Here is a 20,557-nt window from a genome sequence, read left to right as displayed (position 1 = left end):
ATGAGATGTAACATCTAATGACAGGACTGTCACTTTTCAAAAATAGCTTGCTTGTGAAAATGTGGCAGTAAGGTAACGTCTCAAAGCTGCCAATAGTTGATCCATTAAAAAGTCACAGTGCGATTCATTGATTAAAACAGCTACTTTATATATTTAAGTAAATATAAATACTTATTGAATTCACTGTAACAGAAATTAAAAATTCACATTCTTTCCCACCAACTTGGGAACAATGTACCTTCCCCCTAGACAGATAAATCTTTTCAGAATGCTATATTTGATCTGCATCTAGGGCTAAACAATTTCTTGGATGGGTTATAAATCAAGCTTTTTTTGCACCTGATGTTTGCTTATACAAAACAATTTTTCACATAAAAAGAAATGTGATTATATTTAGTGGACATGCACTAACAAGCGATATAGTTTGTACATTACACCAAAAATACTGAACAAAACTGAATAAGCATGATACATCTTCCCCACCCCACCCTCAACCCAGCTTGGACTTATAACTGTCATGGCACAAACTGGTAAAAAAATTCAGGAACCTCTAACATTGAACGGAGTACTATAAAGCTTTTTCTTTTGTATGATCATCAGATCTTTCAAATTAGTAGGCATATTTGCAGCTTTGAATTGTGGTAATTGATTTTTTGACTTTTACTCTAGATCATAATTTTTAGACCAACAACCGTGAGAAGTTGGTAAATATTGAAGTTAATCCCCTACAAGTCCACACTTTTCTGTAACATTTCTTTTCTTAGCATATTCAAAACTCTCAGGAGTATTGGGAAACATTTCAGTAAAAAGAAGGTGGTTTTTTTTTTTACATCATCAGGCATACAGAAGGATAAGTCTTCTACTGTCATAGATGATAACTGACTTACAGAAATTTGGATGATGTGATACATAAATATAGTTTTGAGCCTATCAAAATTAAAGATCATTACAATCCACATTGCATTTACTTATACAAGTGCCAAGTATACTTGACATGGGAAAGTTTCTTCAAAGAAATTTGTCAACATTTGCATCATTGATTTCTATTTTTAAGTAGTATACAAATCAGTATATTTTCCTCTTTTTTTCTGGGAATGTTAATATGATTGTAACATCATCAGCTCTTCAGGAACTGTGATTAATAAAATTTGGAACTTGCCTCAGAAATGTATGCTCATTCTATAAAGTCTTTTCCAGAGCTAGTTGTATCTCACTCTTTAAACTGCAATTAAGTAATGCAGCAGTATTACAGTTAGTGCTCTCTTAGCTATCATGTGAAGTTGGAAAGAATAATTTACCTTTAATATGATGAAAACAGGAAAAGGAGTAGCTTGCATTCCCATGGACATTGGGAACGAAGACAGTGTTGTATATGGGGTGGCTGTTTTATTTACAACGCAGAATGACAGGGCATTGCATAAGAATTCAGGTACCACTGTGAGCAATCTATCTTCCAGCCTGCTTTTCCTTTAGCATCTGAATTAGTTATTTATTAGCAGACCTATTGTTAATCATATATAACTAACAGAATTATCGCACCTCTTCTTCCTTTGTCAATGTACATCAAGGTGCTAGTGAGTCTGCTCATCCAAAGCCTTCCAACACTCCAAGAAATTTTGCTGCCACTAACTTCACGCACATGAACCAAGAGCCACCAAATCAAAAGAACACATACGACAGTAACAATGGAATGTTCTGATCATTCAGTTCTTCAGAAAGAAAAATATAAGTTAAATATCACACAAAATACTGTCTAAAGATACTCATTGGGGTATCCAAGTCTATGTGCAGTTGTCCATGATGCAGAGAATGGTACTTCAACTTAAAGCAAAGATATAAAAGCAATTATTGTTCCAATTCAAAACCTTTTTTAGGCTTATTTGTGTTCCTTTGTTGGTGCATAGTAGAGCTCCATCGGCTTATTTACTTTCCAGTACTTTTCACTGACCAACTCCAAGGAAAAAGAACCGTTTAATACCTAAAGTGGGAGTCAAAAATAGGGCCAAAGTTAAAAATAGAAAAGTGTTATTGCCATTTGAAAATGAATAATAAAAGAAAAACCACCAATAACTCAAAAATTACCAACACTGACAAATCACAGCTGGTCAACAACATTCACTCCTGTCTATGAATAGGCTATATAAACCAGATATTTCAGTTCCAAAGGAAAAGCAGCTGCAGAGCAAATGAGGGTGTTACAGTATATTTCCATTAAAAAAGGCTATAGGTCTTTTAAAATATGTTCTTCCCGTGCAAAATAGAGCCCAGTGCTTTAATAAACAAATGTGTATGTTTGAAATTTCTGCAGTCTACCATCAAGGTAAATAAAGCTACTTTGTTCCAAGTACAGTAATGTCAAAAGCCATTCCAGCTTTGCAAACTGAAATTAAGAAATAGTATACCAATTCTAATCTTTGATCACTGAATATGATAGAAGAGCGAATATCTTTAGATCTTCAAACATTTAACATTTTGAAAAAAATCTATCAGCATTTAAATTTTTGGGTTTAAGTAATGACAAAGCTTTTAGCTGTCTGCACTTCTGTTCAGTAACTTTCATGCTGATACTTTCATCAAGAACATGTCAATCACAATCAGAAAATATTTACATTTCCCCATCAAATATGTTAGCAATATCACAGGACATAATCCTGGTTGCTTGTTACTGTGTTTCCCCGAAAATAAGACATGTCCTGAAAATAAGGCCATGCCAGATTTTCAGGGTGGGCAAAAATATAAGCCCTCCCCCAAAAATAAGTCCTAGTGAAAGGGTGGTTTAGCCAGAACAGGGGGCAGCCTTTCCCTTCCCCAGTCACCTCAGGGCTTCTCGGCCTCTTAATCGGATCAGCTGAGCCGCTCCATTCACAAAAAAGCTGCTTCACGAGTGCCGCTTAGGCCTCTGCCTACAGCAAACGCAGGTCGCTTTGCAGCCAATTGCGACTGCAAAGGAAGCCAGAGGCCAAGCAACAGAACCCAAATGTCTCATGCCCTCCTTACCCAACGGTGACAGTCACAGCAGGCAATTCCGTCCACGGAACAGGAAAGAAAGGCATGGAAATCAATACACCTGAGACATCAGAAGAAGCCCTGTGAGGAGACACGCTGCTGATGTGCAGGAAATTCCCTCCCCCACCTGCAGATCGTCCTTTCAAAGAGGGGTTTCACCAGGATGAAGGCGACACAAATGCCGCCTTCAGCCACCTCTTCGTCCTGGTGAAATTCCTCTTTGAAAGGACGATCTGCGGGGGGGGGGGGGAGATTTCCTGCACTTCGGCAGCAGCGTCTCCTTGCAGGACTTCTTCCGATGTCCCAAACGTATGGATTTCCATGCCTACAGGACGTTGCTTCTCACCTGCATATTCACATTGAAGGTTCGAAATGGGGCGTTTTTGCAAATGGCTTGAAAATGTGGAGGAAGATATTCCTGCCTCTCACCCTGTTCTGAAGGTCAGCACAGATTGAGAACAGGATAAGAGACAAAATCCCCCCTCCCCGTTTTCAAGTGGTTTGCAAAAATGCCCCACATTATCCAGGATTGAAGGATCGGAATGGAGCATTTTTGCAAATGGCTTGAAAATCAGGAGGGGGGATTTTGTCTCTTATCCTATTTTCAGTCTGTGCTGACCTTCAGAACAGGGTGAGAGGTAGGAATATCCCCCTCCCCATTTTCAAGCGGTTTGCAAAAACATCCCATTTCGAGCCTTCAGAATATTCCAGGATTGAAGGCTCGGAATGGGGCATTTTTGCAAACTGCTTGAAAATTGGGGGGGGGGGGGGGGATTTTACTTCCTCTTACCCTGTTCTGAAGCTCAGCACATACTCAGAACAGGATAAGAGGCAAAATCCCCCCCCCTTCCCTGGCAATTGTTCTTTCTTTGGGATCTCAGCACAGATGCACATCCCCCAAATGCTCTATCCGAAGCCTTCTCTGCGTCTGTGCCGAGTTCCCAAGGAAAGGATGGTGTGTGGGTATGTGATAGAGAAATCCCTACACCCCCCCCCCCCCCTCTCCCAAGGCAGCCACATCCCTCCACTAACCGGCTTTCCTGCTCCATTCTCCACTGCCAAATGCAGGGCAAGAAAAATAGTTTGTGGGACTATTTCCAACTCTCCAACAAGTTTTTTTTTTTTTTTTGCGAGAACTTGGAAGATATTTTCTGGTATTTTTTTACCATAGCCACACAGTCTACTTTTCTTGTCCTGCACGTGGAGCGGAGAATGGAGCAGGAAAGCAAGTTAGGGAAGGGATTGTGGCTGCCTTGGAGAGAGAGAGTGTGTGTGTGTGTGTGTGTTTGTGTTCTGCCAGGAAGAGCCCACCGCGAGGCCAGAGCAGCACAGTCAGCTGTTCGGCGGCCAGCAAGCAGGGCAAGCAAGGCCAGGATGCAAGGAGAACTTGGGTCATTGTGGCCGTAGGCAAGCAGGTGATGGGACGGAGAGGGTGGGGCTAGAGGGCTTGCTGCCTCCTGCACCTGCAAAATAATACCTCCCCGAAAATAAGGCCAAGGCCTTATTTGGACGGTCAAAAGAAAAGACCCTGTCTTATTTTTGGGGAAACATGGTAAAAGCATGGAATGAAATCACAGTAACACAATTGCCTGGTGTAGGAGTCAGTAAGTAGAATGTGACAACAGCAATCAATATCAGCATCATGAGCTCAGGTACAGATGGTTATCGAGGTACAACAGGCCATTTAATGAACATTTGAAGTTATGAGAGACCTCTCCCACAAAAACTACATTTAAAGTTATGACATGGCAATGGCCCTGTGGTCATTCACCCTTACTAGGCAACACCCCATCTCACCCCACCAGAACCTGCAGCACTTGGACCTGTTCCCACATGCTTATCATGTGGGAACAATCCCAAGGACACTCTCCAGATCTCATGTGGATGGAGGGCAGGCCATGTATCCCCAGTATGCACAGCAGCAATGTGGCCATTTTGTCCCACCCACTTATGGTAATTATAATTACAAGTGGGCAGAACATAATTGTGCATGTATTACTGCATCCAGCACGTATTTAACAATACCATTTTATTCAAACATCTAAACAGACTGAACTCTTAAGTACAGGCCTAGCTCCCAAATTACTTGCCACTAACAATGCACAATTCTATTCAGTGTATCAAATAGCTCTTTTCAACTAGATCAAGAATAGATGGTTAAGTTTAATTTAGACTATTTATATTTAAGTTTACACTAGAAGCCTCAAATCCTTTAAGATTTGATACAATGTGTATGGGAGGCTAGGTCTAATTTAGTTTTTTTTTAAGGGTCATGTAATTTATTTTAAGTACACAATTCAGTAACGAATAAATATATCAGACAGCTAGATTCCCTACAATATCCTTATTATATGCTCCCACAATTTGTGAGCTTCACTACAGTGAACACTAATTATGAAAAAATGAAGATGTATCCATCTAATAGGCCAGTCAATAGAGAGCTGCAGCCAATAAAGTATGCAAACTCTTTTTTAGGCAAAAACAGCAATGTTCCCATTGGTTTCCAGGATGTTGGAAGAAGCACACTGTATATTTAAATCGTGTCCAAAATAAAAACAATTTTTATCCTTCTCATACAGCATGTAAGAGATCAAAATCCCAGATATATAAATAGAAGTTTCCTAGCATATTCACTTAGTATGTTTGTATGCATTTCCATAGGTTAGCCATGTTTTACGGCATCTTAAAGACTAATCAATTTATTGCAATAATCACAAACTTTTTTAGTCGATTTCATCAAATGCATGGAGTCCAAACAACAAGCAGCTGTTGTAGGAGTTGGAAGGAGAAGAGAGAATAGTGAGAAAGGAATGGAGAGGAGAGGCAAGAGAGTGACTATTAACAAAGCAGGTTAATAAGACACAATCTTGCACCATTAAACCAGTATAAAATCCTATACTATAAGAAATATGTTTATTCTGAAAGTATTAGTATTAAATCTTTTGGTTCAACGGGTGCAGGATAAAATGTGTCTTTAAAATTGCTTTATTCAATAATAACTTAACACAAAGCAGAGTGACAAGAATATTTTCAGAGTCTGAAATTATCCCATTGCCATTTTTAGTGTTCATGTACCAGTGAATTGCATGCCTCCCCTCTCAATGCCCCCCCAAAATGTTTCTGCTTTGCTAATGATCAGCATCTCTCACCATTTTTCATTTCCCTTCTTCCCCCACCTGACAAGAGTATACATTTTGCCCTTTTTGTCAGGACTGTACTCCCTTCTTCTGTTGAAACAGGACTGTTCTCTGCAAAGGCTTGAGATAATAAATGGCGAGGCTTTAATGTACAACAAAGCACTTGGTTGTTTGCATATTATTTTTGGAAATTCCCCACTCTACATGTTTACCATTCACGGTAGGGGATGAATAATTCTGCTAGGATTGTATATGAAAGTGAGATGAACAGGAGAGGCTCAGAAACAAATCAACAATGGTTTGAAACTAGATTTTCCTCACCTCTTTTTACCAACATGCACACATGTGCTTTCCCCCTCTTAGTTCACATTGTAATGCATGCATAAATAGCTATATTACCATAAGTGAAATTAAACTGAAAAAAAATATTTTCAGAAATTTTTTACATAGAGGGTTAAGCCTGGCTATATAGATCATACCTTTTAGACACATTGTCAACAACAAACATCCTGACAGCATGCCCTATTTGCTCTGCCTCTGTATGTTTAGCTCCGGGCATAATGACATTCTGAATAGAATTCAAATTTATTTTGAAACAATGTCTTTTCCCAACTGCATTTTTGCTCAAACAGTTACTCACGGTGAATTGGCCATTAGCTGTAGCAATATAAATTGTGTATTGCTTCTCACTGGCTGTTTCAAGATTCATCTGATTAGACTCTCCTTTGCTCCGAAGTTCTTCTAAGGCTAGCCTCACAGCTAGGTACTTGGACAAGTGATCAACAGTGGCATTGCCCGAGGTCTTAATATACCTGTACAAAAGCAAAGATAGTTTATGTGCCTACAGGTTACAAGAAGGAAGACTGACATATATAGAAACGCTTGCAAGGAAAACAATCCCCCAGATATGTAAAAGCAATCTAGTATTTTCTATTGTTTATTCTACAGATCCTACAAGATTCAACAAGATTCATCTACTACCATATTAAGTATTCCTTCCAAAATAAAAATGAACTATTGCTTACCTTGTCTGTGCACTGTCATCATTTTCCATAAGCGTAGGATGGGGTCTGAAAACTAATTCTATTTCACTTGCACCATCCAATACTGGGTCTATGGCAACTGTTGTATTGTTATTGTCCAGTTCAAGCCCAGAATCATCAGAGGTTTTGGTCCTTTTGTTACTTGGTCCAGCCTCCTGATTACTGTGGGTTGAAGCATTACTACAATGCGAACTGTCACCATTGTCTTCTGCTCCGCTGCCATTCTCTATTTGTTGCTTCTTTCCTCTCTGTAACCTAGAGTACAATCAAGAAACAATCCAAGTTCTTCATTTTTAGAGTCTTTGTGTCAACTAGCAAATTTTGTCCAACCCATGCTATGATTATTTTTTCATTAAATACAACATACAACCCATCACCCACCATTTAGTCTATATGAGATAAATACGATGCTACATAATATAAAAAACTGCCCAACATCTCTATGTAATATTCAGCATTCTAGTTCTACTGCTGTTTTGAATTCAGTTCTGAAATGTAATAACAATGTGTCCTTTTATGGATGCAAAGTTGTGAAATTATCTTTTAAGAATCAACAACTTCCAGCTGAATTACAATGATATCAAAGCTGATTCTCTAAATTATAAAATAGTCAGGGGGGGGCAGTAGTAAGTCAGCTCATAATGTACAAAAGAACAAGTGTGGAAGCTGATGCCAAGGTAGTATATACAATCAACCCTGTTTTTCCTTTAATTGTGCAGGCATATTCGAAGGATATAAATATAAGGGCTATAACAGTGTTTAGTATTTCCTACACTTAAAGACCAGTTGGCTAAGATTCAAAACATATTACCTTAAATTATTAAAAAATGCAGTATTTTCCCCATAAAGGAGGGTATTTTTCAATTCAATAAAAAGAAAATGTGGATCAGGTTAATTCTAAAGCATATAGATAGAATGAAATAATTTTTCAAATTTAGGAGAGGGCTATGTAAATAAACATCAAGTAGATCTCCCATGGATATAAATTTATTTATTTATTTTTATTTATTTAATTTGTCACTCGTATACAAGATAACAAGAATAAGAATAAACATGAATAAGAACACAGGAAATGGGTACAAATAAATGAGGACACTAGGAAAGGAACGTTCTAGTGTTGGTGCACTTAAGCACGCCCCTACCTAAATGGTAGGAAAAATACAATAGTTCCATGAAATAGCAGTTTATCTTCAAGGAGATTATACTGAATGTAAGTAGCAGGCAAAAAAATTATCTAGCTGTAGTTTTAAAACAGTAGTAGTATTAATGCTGAATACCAATGCATTACATTCTTCTTCTGCCATGAGGAAATTCATTTTGCTGTTGTGGTCAATTTTGCATGATCCAGTTTTCAAATTAAAGGAAAAATAAGCAGGAATTTATTTAAAAATGTAAGCTTTTCAATTATTTCAAATAAATATACATTTGACACTATCCAATATAGCTCTGGGACACTGGTCTATTCAATCCAGTAATGTGTATTTCAAATACAAGTGATTATATAACTTTCTGGTTTGCAACATTTTCTTTCTATTCTTTCTTTTTATGATGAGGTCTGAAGACGGAAATTGATCTTCATGCAAATAAGCATGTGGACAATCACCCAACTAGAGAATTCTGTGTATCTATCTTTTCACTATAATTTTTTACCTGTTCAAGGCTTGGATTTTCAGGCCCTCCTCAATGCTGTGGCTCAAAGCTTGCTGATTATTGTGCTTGCTGATCCTTGCTAAAACTCTCTCCTGGTGAGCCTCATATTCATCACGACTTGGGTAAATTTTACTGATGAGGGCATCAAAATTTGGATCTGGTCTCAAAGATCTTTTGGAAACAAGCTTTTTACGACAAGTAGGGCATTCTTTGTTTCTGAGAGTAAAAAAAAGAATTACGAAAATATGTTATCTAATTCAATTACGAAAATATGTTCTTATCTATGCCATTTGTATAATTACTGGATAGTTAGCACATCTTTGCAATTTCTTTAGAAATACTTAACTATTAGTCAGATGGGCAACAGTTATTTGTTAATTTTGCACATCTCAGAATCTGAATTCTTGAAGGTTAACAAATTTGTTATACTCCATACTGACATTATAAGGTTTGTACATAATTGACAAAGACATAGCAGTTAAAGAGCACGAGGCAGTATAGACTTCAATAGAATGATTTGATCAATCCTCACTGACCCTCATTGCTCTTAGTCCTGTATATTATTTGATCACAACTTTAACAGTGCAAGGAACCTCATATTCATTATCATCCACTTTTTCAAAAATTGAAAAAAGTAAATCATTACTTGGGAGTCAGTGTATTATGCCGGATACAAATCTTGATTTGAAGGCTCTGCTTGGATATAAGATGCTCCGGATGACCTTGGATCAGTTATTGCTCCAGCAAATCTATCTCTTAAGCAAATAAAGGTAAATATTTGGGGCCTCAGTGTTGAAATGAAGGATCCTTGGTGCTCTCTGAGTTTGGTTTTCTTGCAAATGTTTCATTACCCAACCTAGGTAACATCATCAGTGATGTTCATCATCAATGAAATGTCTGCAAGGAAACAATCAACTCAGAGAACACCAAGGACCCCCATCTTACAAGATTAAGTAGGATAGCAAAAAATACTCATCTCATTCTGATTGCAAATTCTTTATAACCTTCTTTGGGTATCAAATGTGGCCAGCCACATATAATAGGTGACAGGAGACAATTTCAGAGAAGAAAGAAAGCAAAAGAACTTTTATAATTCCTTTGTGATTGAGCTGTGACAGCAACAAGCAGACTATAGTCACCCTTCTGAGATCAGTAAAATGAGGATCCAGATTTTGGGGGGCAATATGCTGACTCTGTAAACTGCTTAGAGAGGGCTGTAAAGCACCACGAAGAGATATATTAGTATATAACCCTATATATCATTAAATGTTGGTGAAAATCTGCTTTTTTGCCTTTCCTATTCATTCACCTTTCTTGTTGAAATAAAAAGCACCTAGTTTTTTTTATAATTACCCTTAAAATTTCCACCCCAAATCACATACTCCAGCATGGGGCAAAAACAGTAGTCTTATCCAAACATTCATGCATCACTGTATCCCATGCGGTTTCAACTCCAAAAAGCCTTTTGAATCACTGGTTTACACTATGAACAGAATTCCAAGATATAATTCAGTACTGTAACAATGATGGGGGGGAAGGATGGTGTTGGTCAACCAACTTACCCACTTCTAAGGGCTGTGATAATGCAATCGGCACAAAATCGATGTAGACATTCCTTAGTAGTCATGGTATTTTTCAGCATATCCAAACAAATGGGACACATTAGCTCACTGTGGAGACTTCGGGGTGACACCACTATCTCCAGGCCATCTGTTATAGCTTCCTAATGATCAAAATAGTGTTTTCAAGAAGTTATTTCCTTGCTCCATTGAAGTTAATATTTACAAATGCTACATTTTTATTACTCTTATAACTGTATTGCTTTTCTTTCTACGTAATTTCTTTTGGTACAAACTATTTGTGGTGTGGAAGTTCACATTCAATATAATACAACGATACAAGCTACATACCACTATATAAAGATGGAGAAGAAAGTAACTATAATACCTGAGGTGTTCTTTGAAGTTCATATAAGCTGAGTTCCCATGTTTTGCTCAATGGTTGTGTGCCATTTGTCTGTACAGCCTGAGACATGACTAAAAAAAAAGAAACACCATCATAATCTTTTTATCCTACCTTTTAGATATACATATAAAACTTAAGATGGCAAACATCCCCAATATTCCTGCTTCTTATTTTTCCCACAACAACCTTGTGAGATGAATTGGCCTGAGAGAGAAAGACCAGCCCAAAATCACCAAGCAGTTTTCCTAATTTTAATAAGCCATGTAGATTGAATAGATTTGATGTAAGCATAAGAATAGTCCTGCTAGAGCAGGATAAGATCCATTCTTATAGTGATTAATGAAATACCTCTAGGGTGCTCCCAAGTAGGAGACAGATACCACCACTGTTCACCTAAAACTGGTAATTGGAATCAAACTGCCTCCACAAAGATAACAATGGGTCTTCAACCTTACTGGTTTTTAACTAACTTATTTTCCATGAATCTAGCCAATCACTTTTAAAAGCATTCAAGTTAGTGGCCATTACCATGTTTTGTGGCAATCGATTCCATTATTTGGTTAATTATACACAGTGTGAAGTACTATATTTTTCTTGAACATTGGTTTCAATTAGTTTCCTTGGATGACTACAAGTCATAAAGTTTTCAAACAGTGTGAAAAATTTATGCCTGTCTACTTCTACACTATCCATCAGACACTATCCAAACACAAGACCTGTGAGCCGGATCCAGCCCATGATGGGCCCAAAGATGGCAAGGGACCGGCTGCCATCACCATTGGCATGCACACAGGGGTTCCGCAGCCCGCACAGGTGGGTCAAAGCGCTGCAACTGCCAGCCCGGCTCTCCCAGCAGCAGGCTGAAGCAGAGGTGCGGGGGTGGGGGCAAAAACATGTGATCCACCCTGCTGGACACACTGGGCAGTTGCCACTCACCATTTGTTTTTGCTTGCCCACAGCCGCCACGGATGAGTTGGGGCAGGTGGCCACCTGAATTGCGTGCCTTGCCCCGCACCTCTGCCTGTCCCATTTTTGTTTACCTGCAGCCGCCACAGCTGGGACAGGGCAGGTGGCTGCACGGTCACCTAGCGGGCCAAAATACATGCCTTCCCCTGTGACTATGCCACCTGCTGCTGGTGCCGCCACCATGGGGCTTGGTCCCTGCCATCCAAACCTCCTCCTCCAGCTCTGCCACACACGAGATGAGCTTCCTATCTGCCGCCCCACCCACGATGGCTCCGGAGAACAGGAAGGATGGACAGCCCCCGTCGCTAAGAGGCAGCCGGGACTCCCCAGCTCCTCCCCACTCTTCCCTGCCCAATTCCCTTCACGTTCCTTTCTATTAAATATACTTGTATAACAGGACAAACTATTGTTGTATTCTACATTCAAGGAAGACTAGGACTAAGACTTCCATAGCTGGGATGCAATAATCTGGATGCCTTCTAGATCAGGGGTCCCCATCCCAGACTGGTCCTGGTCCCTGGCCTGTTTGGAACCAGGCGATGCAAGCAAGCAAGCAAAGCGTCATCTGCGCACATGCGGGATTTCAGTAGCACACAAAACTACTTCCATCCCTGATCCAGGGAAAACTGTCCTCCATGAAACTGGTCCCTGGTGCCAAAAAGGTAGGGGGCCACAATTCTAGATGGCAAGAGATATAATGTCTTCTCTTTGTTGTCACCACATGGCCTTCTTGATTTCTTCATGCCAAGAGGCTTGTTCTGAGGTCCCACAGCTTCTTATGGTTGAAACTCTTATGGTTGAAACTCTTGAGTCCCTTTTTGGGAGAGGGGGCGGTTTAGAAATCCAAGAAATAAAATTGTTTTTGACTTTTATTTTGACAAAACATAAAACATCCAAGCCAGCTTCAGTTTTGTTCTATTGCACCAGCCTGATGGAACTTTCAGAATGAATGTTTTGTTTCAAGTTTGGAAAAAACACATTTTCCATTTCATGGTCACTCCAAACTTAAATAATATATTAACTGAAATACACAGATTGGTTAATACAATACTAAGCCTAAGCAAGGCAATTCTGCCATACCATAGGTATAATTAACACATGACTCTAACACATTTTTCCACTGTCCCTTTATTTTTAGAAGCAGATATTTTTGGTTCTTTTAAATATGATGCTTTCCAGATGTGACATCGTCAACTACCAGAATTCCCCATCAGCATAGTTACTGTTGAGAATTTTGAGTGAAACCCCCACATGTAAGGATGGAGACTATTTTATTGTTTGTCACAAACTATTATTTTTAAATATGTTACTGTTAGTCACGGCTGTTATTATAAACCTCATGAAGTAGAAGGGACAATATTTTAGGATTTATATTTTTCTAGTTTTTCTAAAAACTAGAAAAATTGTAATCACATTGCTTTTCCACATTTCAGTTACTTAAGCAGCAACATGGGTGCATTTCTCTATAGCCCTAAATTAGAACAAAAAATTCCAACTCTGCCTTCTTCATTAATATCATGACATCACCATAGATTTTGTAGTCCTGAGGTAAGATAGCTACATAAAATGCTGGAGGTCAAAAATAATTGTCTATCCTTGAAAGGATACTTTGATTTCCAAAATGGATGAATGGCATCAAAGTTGATGAAGTTAGCAGACATGGCTAAAACTCAACTTCATTATATGATAATATATACTAGCCCCATGGTGGAGAACAAATGGCACGCATGCCAGAGATGGCACCCAGAGCCCTCTCTGTGAGTATGTGCACTGACGCCTCAGCCTAGCTTTATCATGTTTCTCTTTTGCGTTTCTCGCCATTGTTTGCAAGGAAACAAAAGTCTGTGGGGCTAAAAAAAAATTTACTCAATCAATTCCAACTTCTCGCGAAAGAAAAAGATCTTGTGAAGTTGGAATTGATTGAGTGAACTTTTTCATGTGCGCGCTTCACAATGGGGGAGATGGGGTCTGCTCCTCCTGAAGCCCATTATGACACGGAACCACAATGCAACCCTGTGTCACCTCGGCAAAAAAAAAAGCAGTTGCTTTTCCTGTAGAGCTGCCTGTATTGGGATGCACTGCCTCCCGCCAGGCAGCTGAACTTCAGCGTGCTGCTCCTGGGCTTATCAGTCTACAGATGTTAGATTCCCACCACCCAGCACCAGTTCAGGGGTTCCTTCCTGGGAGAGAGAGGGGGAAAGAGGGGGAAAGAGAAAAAGGGAGGGAAAGAGGAAACAGGGGCAGAGAGAGGGGGAGGGAAAGAGAGAGGGGGAAGAGAAAGAGACACGGAGGGAGAGAAAGAGAGAAGGAGGGAGAAAGGCAGATAGAGGGGGGGAGGGAAAGAGAGATAGAGAGAAACTAAGAGGGGGAGGGAAAGAGATAGAGAAACAGAGAGAGAGAGGAGGGAAAGAGAGAGGGAAGGAAAGAGAAATGGTATTACAAAGGTTTTTCTTTTTTATTGTTGCTAAACATAATATTTCAAAAGCATAAAAAATGAAGGGGCATAAAAGTGCATTTATCATGCTTTTCTTAGAACAATTAGCTGAACTCTGCCTTGTTTATCACTATTTTAGGTAGTAAAACCTCAATATTCAGGTTAAATTGCTGTGTTAGCATTTTGCGATAAATAAGTGGGTTTGCAATTTGGGCACTCGGTCTCTAAAAGGTTTGCCATCACTGTACTAACCATTTATATAACAACAAACCTATCTAATCAGCAAAATCAAAGTTTCATTTTCTTCCACCTCAAGCACAAAGTTGAAAAGCAGTTTCCAAGTGGAAACAAAATTAATTGCATTCTTTTCTTTAATCAAAGCAGTCAATTTAGCTATTCCTGCTAACTCCATCAACTTTTGCAGCCATTTGTCCATTGTGGGAATCAGTTTTTGTGCAAAAAGTATTCTTGCTGCTATCACCATATAGAGTATAGCATCTAAAGTTTTAAAAAAATTCAATATATTCATTTTAAAATATTCAGTATTAAGATGTGAATCCTATTCCAATATTTCTTTGCTTTCTCACATGCTCATCATAAATGATAAAAAGTTCCTTCTTTACATTTACATTTCCAACATTCATTTGAAATGCCTTTAGACTCAGCTAAAGAGTAAAAGATTCTCAACGTAGGAAAAACATTTCAGACATGTCAAATGCTGTATTAACCAATGTTGAAGACCAAGAGAGCAATGCTATTTTGTTCACATTCCTTTCTTTCTGCATTTTTTTCCTGAGAGCTCATGACATATTTTTGCTTTAACTGTTTTATTTGACTAATCAGCATAGGAACATTAAAAGGTGGGGTATAACTGACTTATATGGACTATTTTACAACCATTTACTTTGCCCCGCACCAGAAATCAACATTATATTTTTCCCATTTAGGACACTTTCCATGCTTCACTTAATCCATAAACTAAGCCACAAAGTAGTGTATGTACATATGTACTTATTTGCCATTTCTAAAGGCATATACAGGTTGCATTTATTTTGTATATTTGATATTTAATATATATACTGTACATGTATACATATTAATACAATAATTCACATTCCTTTTTTATGCACTTACATAGTCATATATACATACTTCTATAGACAAGAACTTACATGTATAAAATTTTATACTTTTTAAACGTATTATTTTGCATATAATAGACTTTTCAATGAACATTTTAAATCAAAATCACTTATAATATAAAAATATTTGACTTCTCTTAGTTCATTGAAAGGGAATGATCATTCATCACTTCAACTTCATTTTGAACTTCTATTTTTTCTTTCTTTCATTCAGTCATGTTCAATTCTAGACAAGTACCTGTAGCTTTTTTGAAAGGTTTTTCAGAAGTGGCTTGCCATTGTCTCTTTGTAAGGCTGAGAGAAAATGACTGGCCAAAGGTCATCCAGCTGCTTCATGGACAATATGGGACTAAAACTCATGATTTCCCAGTTTCTAACTTATTGTCTTAAACACTACATCAAACTGGCTCTTCAACTTCTATTACAGCACTTAATTTCTTTGATTGCTTCTTTGCCTAATATAAAATAGGCTAAATGAATTATTTTCTATTTTTATTTAGAACACTTTTTTGGATAAATAATTTTGCAGCAGATAATTTTCTTTGGAAACAAATCAAATTGTGTAACAAATATTTTGAACACTCTATATCTTGATTCCAAATTAAGACTCAAGGCCACCTTCTGTATCTCTAACCGTGAATTTTAGAGAGAGTTATCAACTTTCTGAAAACCAGAAAGTCTACCAGCTGCAAATATCCCTCATCTACAGGTAGACACTGACTAAAACAAGTATACATAAAATTGTGACTCATATATAGGTAATATGCAGGCTCTGTGCAACACAGATAATCTTGCAATTTTTTTGCACTATTAATGCATTAAATTCTTGCGATAGTGGCAAATATCTGTAGCTCAGATATAGGATGAAAGTGGAGGTTTGTTATCTTAGCCTGGTAAGGAAATGTTTGGAAATCAACCCACATGCTATGAGAATGAATCTCCACCCACATTAAATTCTATCTAAATAAAATTTATGAAATCTGTTTTTCTGCAACTTTGCTTTTAACCATTAAAGCATACTGATTGATTATCAATCAAATATTATCTAAATGTTATGATTTTACCATAAATTAACCTATGACAAAGTCAACAAATATTCAGTGAAACTAATACTATCGTAAACATGTATCTTTAAATCTCATCATTTAACTACACTTTGAATTTTACAATTTTAAATGTTGGAATATTGCTGGAATGGCATGGTTGCATAGCAGTTAAAACACTAGATTTGTCAGCTGGAAAGCCAGCAACCCGGGTTCAAGACCCTAGCGCCACATGACTGGGTAAGCTCCCATTTTCATCCCAGCTATCACCCTAGCACTTCAAAAGTGTGCAAATACGAGTAAATAGGTGCCGTTTTGGTGAGAAAGTAACAGTGCTGTGATGTCACGCTGGCCACATGACCATAGAAATGTCTTTACTGGCTCAATAGCCTTGAAATGGAGATGAGCACTGCCCCCTATAGTTGGTAACAACTAGAGAAAAATCCACAGGGACCCTTTATCTTGGAAACTGAACAACAGAATTCCCATCTTATTTGCTTTAAACTTAAAAGCAATGAATGTTACTATTTTTAACAAATCAAAAAAATCAGGTTCTGCCTTTAACAAAAGAGATGTATCACAAAGTGATTGCACTCTTTTGAAAAGCCTAGAAACACCAAACTAGCCTCTTGTCATACCTATAACAAGCAACATCTCTGGTCAATGACAATTTTTGGAAGTTCAGAGTTCAAAGACCACGAGAGACATCTTTAAAAATACAGGTAGTCCTCACCTTACAACAGTTCGTTTAGTGACCGTTCTAAGTTACGTCACTGAAAAAAGTGACTTATGACTGTTTTTCACACTTACAACCATTGCAGCATCCCCATGGTCACATGGTCAAAATTCAGATGCTCAGCAACTGACTCATATTTATGATAGTAGATGTGTCCAAGGGGTCATGTGATCACCTTTTGCAGCCTTCTGAGAAGCAAAGTCAATGGGGAAATCAGTTTCACTTAACAACCATGTTACTAATTTGCCAACTGCAATGATTCACTTAACAATGACAGCAAGAAAAGTTGTAAAATGGGAACAAAACTCACTTAACAAATATTTCACTTAGCAATAAAAAAGTCGGGCACAATTGCGGTCGTCAGTTGAGGGCTGCTCATAAAGCAAGCCCTAGCAACCAAAGCTCTTTCAAAGGGACTAAGTTACTGCATATTGTTACACCTATCGCTCATTAAAATAGAAGTCTATCTTAACTTAATATTTATATGTTAGTGTGTAGGTATACACATATGCATGTTTATTATGCACTCTAGAAAGACTGCAGAGAAAAGCAACCAAGAGGATTACTGGACTGGAGGCTAAAATATACAATGAACGGTTGCAGGAACTGGGCATGGCTAATTTAGTGAAGGACCAGGTGAGACAGAGTTCCAATATTTGAGGGGCTGCAGCAGAGAGGAGTGGTTCAACCTGTTTTCCAAAGTACCTGAAGGCCAGATAAGGAATAATGTATGAAAACTGATCAAGGAGAGATTCAACCTAGAAATAAGGAAAAAAATTCTGCCAGTGAGAGCAATGAAACAAAGGAATAGCTTGCCCTCAGAGGTTGTGGGAGCTTCATCACTGGAAGCTTTCAAGAACAGACTGGACTGCCATCCATCAAAAATGGTGTAGTCTCTCCTGCTTGGGAGGGAGGGAGGGGTTTCGACTAGATGACCTAGAAGGTCCCTTCCAACTCTGCTAATCTGTTATAGCATATCTATATGTGTGTTATATATGTGTACACTTTTGAGATCAGGCAGCAGAATTTCATTTTTAATGTGTGCCAGAGTCCCACAGAAAAAAATGAAAATAAAGCATATCTGATTTAACTTTCCCTTTCCACCGACTGAAAATATCCTTTCCTTCCCGGGTAGCAACAAGTACCCCACTTGCACTTCTTCTATAGACGAGAAGAGCGTCCCTGGGCCAAAGATTTGTCCGCACAAACGCAAACCTTTCCGTTAAAGGTTCGAGACCCAAAGCTTTGGCAAGAAAAAGCAGCTGGGCGCATGGCACACAGGCAAGAGTCCCGCGGGGAAAACAATCGCCATTTGCACCCACTAACCCTGGCCGAGGCCATCAGGGGGCCGGAACGATTCCGACCGCCGGAGCAGACGAGACAGGTTACCCACCACGGCTGACATCTTGAACTGCCCCCTTCCAGAGCGCTGACCGTCTTTCTTAGCCTGAAAAGGGGGAATGTCTGAAAAGGAGCGGGGGGGGAAGGGGACGGTAGAAAGACGCTCCCATTGAGCGTCCCAATAACGACTTCTCCGCGGGTGGGGGGCGAGATTTTCAGCCACGAAAGGGGAGCCAGGCGGAGGCTTTTGTAGCCGGGGGAACGCTCCTCGTCAGGTGAGGTAGCCCAGCCAGAGAGCCCCGCCGCCCCGTCCCCTTTTTTACTCACCGGCCCCGTTGCTGGCGAGGTCTCGGAGGCCAGCCCGCTCCCGCCCGCGCGCCTGGTTCTCCTGCCCGTCGTGGTCGCCGTCACCGCCCCCGCCGTCGGCGCCCCCGCCCCCTACTCCCCTACCCGCAGCCAGGGCTGAGGCGCGTCGACCGCCGTTCGCCCCAGCCCGCCCCCCTTCCTCGCTAAGCAACCCAATATGGCGAGCAGCGGCAAACAGTGGTCGCAAAGGACGCTGGGAAAAAGAAGCGGTGAGAATTACACGACGCGTCAGAAACGGAGTGGGCGGTGACGTTTGGCGGAATCTCCGCCCGTTGTTCACGCCCCTGTCGGCTCGCTTATCCTGACCTTCTTTGCGGGGCTGGCGGCAGTTAACGTGCGGTTCCGTTGCTGTGTTCTAGGCACTTCAACGGTCCTTTGACTGCCTGCTGTATTGTTCAGTTCAGAAGCAAAATCAGTTTCTACTTCTCTTACAACTTCCTCAACTTTGATTCCCCTTACCTACCACAAGCTATAACCTCCCACTCGGCTGGATCCTACCATAGCTGATATTTCTAAATCCTTTAAATTTCACTACCTCATCCCCCCCCCTTCTCCCCGTCTCTCTGCGTGTACATATATAGATATATTATACATATTACATTTGGTGTCTTCAAGTCAGTCTGTTTCTACTACCTATCACTTGTTATAACTTCTCATTCGGCTGGATCTTATCATAGCTGATATTTCTAAATCCTTTAAATTTCACCGCCTCCCCCCTCCTCTCCCTGCGTGTACATATATAGACATTTTATACATATTACATTTGGTGTCTTCAAGTCAGTCTGTTTATACTATCTACCTTTTGCTATAACTTCTCACTTGGCTGGATCCTACCATAGCTGATATTTCTAAATCCTTTAAATTTCACTGCCTCCCCCCCTCTTCTGTCTGTCTGTCTGTCTCTCTCTCTCTCTCTCTCTCTCTCCCCCCCCCACTACATGAGGGGTGGGTTTTAATTTTTTTTACTACCAGTTATGTGGGCGTGGCTTATTTTGTGGATGTGGATGTGGCTTGGCAGACATGTGACTGGGTGGGCGTGGCCAACTTATAAAATGTGGTGAAACTCACTTAATGCTCTTGCTTAGCAACCAAAATTTTGGGCTCAATTGTGGTCATACGTTCTCTTTCTTTCCTTTCTTCCTCTTTCTTTTTTTCTCTTTCCTTCCTTCTCTCTCTCCCTCCCTCCCTCTTTCTTTCTCTTTCCTTCTTTCTCTTTCGTCTCCCTTTCTTTTTTTCTGTCTCTCCCTTCCTTCCTTTCTCTTTCTCTTTGTCTCTTTTTCTTCCTTCCTTTCTTTCTAAATTACTCTAAGGTTTGATGAAAACAATCACAAGCTTTGGGTGAATTAAGTCTTTGTCCAAAACTTAAACCAAAAACAAACCTCTAGGTCAGCATCAAACTCAGGTTTTGACTTTTATACAGAGCCCACCACCTTCAAAAGTTCGGGACAGACCTGGTTAGATTTCCCAATTAGCCCTGGGAATCAGAAAACCATGGGTGTGTGCCACCTGTGAACCCTCAGCCACCCCTGATACCACAAGCGGACTTATTGAATCTCCACTATCATGGGCTTTGGGAGAGTGGCCATCACAAGGCAAGCAAGGCTAGGAGGCATCAGAAAGGAAGGCTAAGATGAGGGATGTCTATAGGGATTCTCGGTCATCCAGGTTGTCCCAAAGATGCTTTTTTTTCCCAAGAGGGAGGGCATAGTACTCTCCCAGCGCACCCTG

General features: G+C 39.7%; 1 protein-coding gene across 1 annotated transcript; it reads right to left on the bottom strand.

The window, feature by feature from the left end:
* Nucleotides 1-123: 123 nt before the first annotated feature.
* RNF2 (ring finger protein 2) lies at nucleotides 124-18,939 on the bottom strand. Its single transcript, XM_081947393.1, has 7 exons — nucleotides 18,791-18,939; nucleotides 10,784-10,872; nucleotides 10,399-10,559; nucleotides 8,837-9,052; nucleotides 7,169-7,441; nucleotides 6,784-6,955; nucleotides 124-1,978 (listed from the first exon to the last, which is right to left on the bottom strand). The coding sequence occupies exons 2-7, from the start codon at nucleotides 10,868-10,870 to the stop codon at nucleotides 1,877-1,879; spliced, it is 1,011 nt and encodes a 336-aa protein (XP_081803519.1). The 5' UTR covers nucleotides 10,871-10,872; nucleotides 18,791-18,939; the 3' UTR covers nucleotides 124-1,876.
* Between the last annotated feature and the right edge of the window lie 1,618 nt (nucleotides 18,940-20,557).

This window comes from Natrix helvetica, assembly GCF_964273705.1.
Source record: "Natrix helvetica genome assembly, chromosome: 3".
Classification (NCBI taxonomy): Eukaryota; Metazoa; Chordata; class Lepidosauria; order Squamata; family Natricidae; genus Natrix; species Natrix helvetica.
This window is presented reverse-complemented; position numbering and strand designations above follow the sequence as displayed.